Here is a 7773-nt window from a genome sequence, read left to right on the forward strand (position 1 = left end):
TTTCCATTCCAGCCCTAGCAGTGGAGATTTTGGCACAAAAACAAATAAAGCACTAGGAAATAAAAACAAAACAACAAACTATTATGGCTTTATGCTTTCAGAAAGCTATACAGGAGTGAGCTATATTTACTTTAAAAAACAAGCGCTTTTTACAATATCTAACTAATAAAGGGCACAGAAAATAGTAGTAGTAGAGAACGGTGTATCAAAAATATTTAATAGTTTTTTTTTTTTTTTTATCATTTGAAGCAAAAAATGTACAGTTTTTCTAAGACAGTAATTTTTGCATATTGAAAAACATCTAAAACAACCTTTAAAATCACGACATATTTTAGTTTTCCTTCAGAGCAGAACTGATACTTCAAATGAAATTTGAACAAATTAAAATGTGTTAAACATAGTCACTTTGTTAAAATGTCATTCCTATTGAGGGATCAGCATTTTGCCGTTGGTGATGAAGCTGTATCTAAATAAAGACTAACACAACGTACTAAGAAAAACTGCAAAAAAAAAATTTAAATAAAAGTAACACACAAATTTAGACATGGGGATTGAAAAAAACAAATACATCCTAAGCGTAAAATGAAAATGTGTAACAAGCTGAACCTCATTAAAAAATATTTTTCCAAAATTCAATTTTTTCACTAGAAGCACCAAGAAATTGTGAAAGAAAAATGGCCACAATGCTGGATTTAAGGCATACCAATGTTTTGAGGAGACATATTTTTGAGAATAATTGCAGAGAAATAAAAACAATAAATGTGATGTTGCAATATTTCAGCAGCAGTAGGAATAAGCAATACCTATATACATAAAGATTGTCATACACATTCAAATTTGAACTTTTTGTATATACATCTATATATCTATATATATCTTTTACCATCCCTGCTAATTCCTGAGATACATTGGATCCTACTGACCCATGCTTGTTCAGATTAGATCTGAAGTCTGTGGCACCAGAAAGATTCATTGTAACAGTTTATAAACACATTATTTAAAAGCACAATCTTCTCGTTAAAATTCCTATTTTTTTTTCTGCTGAAAGAGTCTTCAGAGGAAAAAAGTTCTGACCCATGTTTATCAGAAAAAACATAAATCTAATATCTTAACAGGGTTCTTAAAGATTTAACGTGTAAAGAATTCAAAATTTTTCAGACTCAAGTTTTAAGTTAATTTTAAAACATAAGACACTAAGAGTTCACTTTGATTTCATGGCTTTTTTTTTTTTTTTTTTTTTACAAGCAGCCGGCTTTAGATATTTAGACATGGGAATATAGGGGGAGAAAACAAAGGATAGAAGAAAAGAAAGAAAAGGAAGGCAAGGCAAAAAAAGCAGGCAAGTGAAAGGATAGAAAGCCAATATACAAGAGTGGAAGGATGAAACAAAGGAAGGCTGAGAATTAAACAGAGACAGGGATGATAAAATGAAGGAGCTAACAGGAAGAAAGAGGTAACAAAAGAAAAAAGGTCGACAGGTGGAGCACATGAAGAGCTGAATGGAAAGGGGAAAAAACACCAAGGACAGTAAATAAAGAATGAGTGGAGAAAAAAAGGAAAGAAGGATGTGAAAAACAAAAGAAGGGAAATGATGAAAGGAAGAGAAGGAACATATACAGAGCATGGAAAACATTTCAAACTCCATACTTTTTTGTCTTTTCTAAACTATGTACAGTAGAAACCTTTTTTTATAGCTCATCTGTTAAAAAATTTAATCCACAGCTAACCATCATTGCCTTGTTTCCAATCACCTTCCTCACTTATTTACATTAGGGCTGAAACAATCAACCGGATTAATCATTATTGAAATAATCGTTCACTAATTTAGTAATCGATTAATTGTCTCAATTAATAGACTCTAAAACATGCCTTTAGCTCACAGAGCGACCCAGTTAGAGCAGTAATTATACCAAGATTGTAAAAAATATATTAGTGGTGGGCCGTTATCAGTGTTAACACAATTTTTTGTGACACTAATTGTTAAAGTGGGACATCTATAAACAGAAGTGTAACACTATTTTTACAGCAAAAACTCAGTAACAATAAGACAAAACGTGTGATTTTGCAAACAAAAAAAGTAAACCTTTTCTTCTAAATTGTGCAGGTAGCACACATGTCATGAATGCCTTCAGCATAATTCAAATAAGCAGATTCATTCTAAGATTGCAGCGAGATTAATCTAGATTTTAAAAAAATTATCTATGCCCACAAATAAAAAATATACAAACATTTTGCATTTAATGCAAAAGACAGATTTCCTCTATCAATATGCTTTATCCAGAACTCCTGAAGTGGAAAAGCTTTAGTTTCAATTGGTTTCATTAAAAAAGTCTTCTTTAAGGAACCTCTGGCTATCAGATTATTAACTGATTACCCGAAAAAATAATCGACAGATTAATCAATTTACAAAATAATTGTTAATTGGAGCCCTAATTTAGATACTTTCATAACAAACTCGACGTTATTCGGTGGAGTCCTTTTCTTCATCCGTGTGGTTGCGCTTGTGTTTGTTCAGTTTAGACCAGGAGGAGAACTTCTCTCCACAAGTAGAACAGCTATAAGGTTTCTCCCCTGTGTGCATCCTCATGTGGCCTTTCAGGTCAGTTCTGTGACCGAAGCTTCGATCACAAACGGTGCACTTGTATGGCTTCTCACCCGTGTGCGTCCTGATGTGTCGTTTTAAAGTGGTCCTGGTGGCGAACTTCCTCTTGCAGTAGGAACACTTGAAAGGCTTCTCCCCCGTGTGTACCCGCAGGTGGTTTTTATAAGCAGATGAGTCTGCAAACTCCTTGCCACATTCCTTGCAGGTATAAGGCTTTTCGCCTGTGTGAATCCTCATGTGCTTTTTCATATTGACGCATGAGCTGAAGCTCTTTCCGCACGTGCTGCACTTGTACGGCTTTTCCCCTGTGTGAACCCGGACGTGGAGGTCGAGGTTGTAGCGCCGATTGAATCCGTTTCCGCAGATGTCGCATTTGTAAGGCTTCTCAGCAGAGTGGATTATCAAATGCTTGTTCAAGTCCCAGCTCTCTCTGAACATCTTCCCGCAAGTGTCACATTTGTAGTTCTTGGCGACCGTATGTGTCTTCATGTGGAATTTGTAGTTCTTGAAGTTGGACATTTCTTTGCCACACGTGTCACATTTGTAGGGGTTTTCTGCCTTCTCTCCGTCGCTGGATTCGCTTTCATCCGTGTTAGACAGCGGTGGGTCAGGATTCTGGTTTGACATGTTGTTCTCTTTGCTGCCTTTGTCTTGCTTTTTCATTTGATTGCTTTTGGAAGATTTGGAATCTTCCTTTTTCCGCATCCTTTTTTTCTCTATTTGCGGCGGCTCAGAACCCTGGCCGTCTCCGGTGCTCTGAGCCGATCTTGCCTCTTTTCCTTTTGCATTTTCAAGCAGAGATTCCCCAGCAGTGGTTGTCTCCTGGATATTTACTGATGTTATAATGTTTGGTGCAGATTCAGCAGATCCGGTTGATGTTATGAGCTTATCTTTGTCACCTGTACAAAATGCGCTCATTCCATTTTGACCTATTACAGATGAGGTTGGAGCAGTACCTAGTAATGGTACAGTTAAGACAGGAGGCGCTGGCCTACCAAATAATTCCATGGGTTGAACTGGCTCAATAACTCTTCTTAAGACAATATGTTCATCTCGATTCTTATTTGCTTCTGGTTTATAGTTTTCTTGAGTTGCTGTTATTTTATTGTTGTCTATACAGGCCCCTGTTGGTGCCGACTCATTGGTTGCAGCTGTCATTGGGAACCCAGTATTATTGATTGGTGTTAACATTGGCCTCTCACAATTATCTTTCTCCAACTGTGCCTGCTCTGTGATGATGGTTGATGCTGCATTTAGGTCATGAAAACTCATTTCAGAGGACGGCTCAGGACTCATACCGGAGAGTGCAAATGAGTTCTCGTCAATTTCATTCAAGATGTCCTCATAATTTCCATCCAAAAATGCATCATCAAACGACTCCTCTGTATTTGTAGCCTGAGCCGGGCTCCTTTCAGTAGAAGTTTGCTCTGTAGGTTCAGCTGATGTTGATGTTGGCCCTCTTTTGTCAATTGGGGTTTCAGCATGGCCTGAATTTTGAGAGAGCGATTGCCCACTCACCAAGGCTACCCCCTCCTTAGATCCAGACTCTACATCTTGGTTTGAACTGTTAGACTGAAGATCTTTATTTGCTCCCGACGCTTTTTCAGGACCTAGCAGCTGTGATTTCTCACCAGTGGTAATTGGATGAGAAGCTGAAGTCAGCCTGGAGGCTGCAGCTTCTTGCTGCTGCAGAGGCTGCGGTCGCTCCTGGCTGATGCACATTTCCTCATGCTCTTCTTTAATCTGCACAGTACCTGGTAGGAATCTGGATGCTCCGTCATTACTGCCATACTGCTGCTGATTTTGAAGAGCCTTGATTTCTGAAACCCAAAAGAAAAAAAGACATTTCACTTTAAAAAAGGAATAAAAATAAGTTAAGAACAATTAAAAACTAATTGTGTTTTTTTTTTTCCCCAAATTGCGTTGTAAACCGTTTGCCTTATTAAGTGCCTAGAAGCACCAAGCCCTGGCCAATCAACAATAGGGAAGCAAACTGAGCAAGTATATTCCTGATGGCTGCATGATGCTTCAAATTTAATTTTAAATCAGGGGTCAAGGCCTTTGACTTGATCTTTTTAATGTATGTCGAGTTTCTGAAAGAAGATGTGTTAAAATAGCAAAAAGAAAACTGTTTTGTAAGTGTTTGTTCCTGTACCGACAAATTAAAATAATCTGAACAAGAATTTAAGGAAAACCATTGTTAAAATAAAAAATATATATATATACATACATACACACACACACACATTTTGCATTTAAAATTTTTAAAAAATGTTCGTCTGTCAATATGCTCAATCCAGAACTCCTAAAGTGGAACATTTTTACTTTCACCTGGTTTAATTTGGTAAAAATATCTTCTTTTAAGGAACTTCCGAAATTTTTTTTTATGTACCAGGAAGTACCAACGCACCTACGTTAAGCAACTACAATTAAGTGTATATTTATGCATTAATTTTATAATTTTTTCAGAAAAAAAAAAAAAACTGTTTTTCAAGTCCCTTTTCTTTTAGACATCAAAAATTGTTTGTCCCTTAAAATTGAGCACATCCAAGAAATAACAATCACCTACGTGTTGTATTATGTTGATGACCTTCATAGTAAAATTTCAGATATGGTTAATATTGTTTTCTTGCTTGTCAAATATCCTATACATTGCTGTAAATGAAGAGGTTCTACTCCTTGTTTTGTATTTTTTTCTTGACCAATTTAAATTGTATTACACTTCAATGAAACATTTGAAATCTGTTTCTGCCAAAAAAGTAACTGCCAGTATTTCTACTTTTCTTTTGTTTTTAAATCTTGCTCTATATTTATTCATTGGCCTTATTGTTTATGTATCTGTTCTTGTTTTTAGCCCCATGTTCTGTATATTTTTTTTAACTCTACCCAGTCTTTGTACTACGGAAGACGATTAGTGCCACTGAAAAAATAAAAAAATGCTAACTGATTTTTAAATGTTATTTCAGTTTATTATGGAAAAAAGTCAGAATTCTGACTTTAAATCCCAGAATTTTGACTTTTAAATCCCAGAATTCTGACTTTTTTCCTCAGAATTCTGACTTTTTTCTCAGAATTCTGACTTTTTTCATTGGCCTTATTTGTTTATGTATCTGTTCTTCTTCTTAGCCCCATGTTCTGTCTATTTTTTTTTTTTCTCAACCCATGTTGTAATATTTGTACCTCGAGTTTATGGACTACAGAAGAGGATTAGGGCTACTGAAAACATAAAATTTTTAAATTTTAATTCAGTTTAATAGGGAAAAAAAGCCAGAATTTTGACTTTATTCCCAGAATTCGGACTTTAAATCCCAGAATTCTGACTTTTTTCTTCAAAATTCTGACTTTAATCTCAGAATTCTGAATTTTTTCCATATAAAACTGGAATAAAATGTAAAAATTAGGTAACTTTTTACATTTTTTTTCAATGTCCCTAATCCTCTTCCATATTGTACACTATGGTTTGTTATAAAAATAAAGTTAACAAAAAAAAAGTTCCGCAACTTCCGCCTTAAAACATAATTAACCATTGCGTCATTTAATGTCAGTCCGGAATTGTTCTTATGTACCAGGAAGTGCCAACGCACCTACATTAAGCAACTACAAATAAGTGGATATTTATGCATTAATTTTATTATTTCTTCTGAAAAAAAAGTTCTTTCCTCTGAAAACATGAGTCACACCTGTCAGACGGGTTTAATTACCGCAGCAGCAAGATCACACATGAGTTAAGGAAGCAAAAAGAAAAAAGGAGAGGCAGCATCAATATAGATTAATGACACTAACTTCCTTAGATTATAAAGCTGTTATAGTTGAGAACCTGGTGACCAACCTGTCCTCTGTAACTTTATCTCTGGAGAAAACACCGTGTCTAACATCCTGCGCTGTCGCGCCAGCTCCGCTTCATACTCCTCTACTCTCTTTTCAAACGCTCCCAGGATCTCCTGAGCTGCTGCAGTCAGCCGGTCGCAGACAAACTTGCGCATACTTTGAACCGGATACATGGTCAGAACGGACATTTTTCAACTTGATACAAGAAAATAATCAAACACCACAAAGGTGGTCTGACTTCGTTTTCAGCTTTCCGTTTGCTTCCGTGTTGAACCTGAGCTTTCAGAACAAACATGCTTTAGTTATGAACTCCACCTACTGTCCTGGAATGGAAGTTATGTACTGAAAAATTAGCTTGTTTCTGAAATTTACTCCGTTAACCCTGAAAAGGTGCTTTTTTTTTGTAATTTTATGAAAAACTATTAAGTGTATAAGTGTCTGTCTTAATCTGACATAATCTAAAAAGAAAAGAAAATCCAGAAATCACAGTGTCTGATTTTATTAACTATTTATTTATGTGACACAGCTGCAAATAAGCATTTAAACCTGAGAAAATCAATTTTAATATTTGGTACAAAAGGTCAAACCTTTCCTGTATTTTTTTTATCTTTATTTTTTTACCAGGTTTGCACACATTGCAGGAGGGATTTTGGCCCACTCCTCACAGATCTTCTCTAGATCAATTAGATTTCTGGGCAGTCGCTGAGAAACACAGGGTTTGAGCTCCCTCCAAAGATTCTCTATTGGGTTTAGGTCTGGAGACTGGCTGGGCCACGCAAGAACCTTGATATGCTTCTTCCAGAGCCACTCCTTGGTTATCCTGGCTGTGTGCTTCAGGTCATTGTCATGTTGGAAGATCCAGCCTCAACCCATCTTTAATGCTCTGAGGGAAGGGGGTTGTTCCCGAAAATCTTGAAATACATGGCCCCGGTCATCCTCTTCTTAAGTGCGGTCATCCTGTCCCATGTACAGAACCACATCCACAAAGCATAATGCTACCACCCCATGCTTCACAGTAGGGATGGTGTTCTTAGGATGGTACTCATCTTTCTTCTTCATCCAAACACGGTTAGTGGAAATATGACAAATGTTCTATTTTGGTCTCATCTGACCGCCTGACTTTCTACCCATCACTCCTTTGGATCATCCAAATGTTCATTAGTTCAATCTGAAAAACTCACACGAAGAGAAAGTCAATTAGGAGAAATTTATTGATACAGTTACTTTGTCTTTGGCGCTCAGACCTCGGCAGGAAACATAGCGCTTTATTTTGATAGATATGCACGAAAAGGAGCAAAGAATAGGGCTGTTTCCTCCCAGGCCTGAAACTAGTGGTGGAGTGG

The 7773-nt window shown here is 36.5% G+C and overlaps 1 protein-coding gene across 1 annotated transcript in view; it reads right to left on the reverse strand.

The window, feature by feature from the left end:
- Positions 1-255: 255 nt before the first annotated feature.
- LOC107085298 overlaps positions 256-7773 on the reverse strand; it is a 17615-nt gene continuing 10097 nt past the window's right edge. The window contains exons 4-5 of the mRNA XM_015375552.1: positions 6432-6617; positions 256-4422 (exon numbers count right to left, since the gene is read on the reverse strand). Coding sequence (XP_015231038.1) covers positions 2462-4422; positions 6432-6617 — 2147 coding nt within the window. The 3' untranslated portion in view covers positions 256-2461. The remainder of the gene's footprint in view (positions 4423-6431; positions 6618-7773) is intronic.

Source organism: Cyprinodon variegatus, unplaced genomic scaffold, assembly GCF_000732505.1.
Source record: "Cyprinodon variegatus isolate N-32 unplaced genomic scaffold, C_variegatus-1.0 Scaffold121, whole genome shotgun sequence".
Taxonomy (NCBI): domain Eukaryota; kingdom Metazoa; phylum Chordata; class Actinopteri; order Cyprinodontiformes; family Cyprinodontidae; genus Cyprinodon; species Cyprinodon variegatus.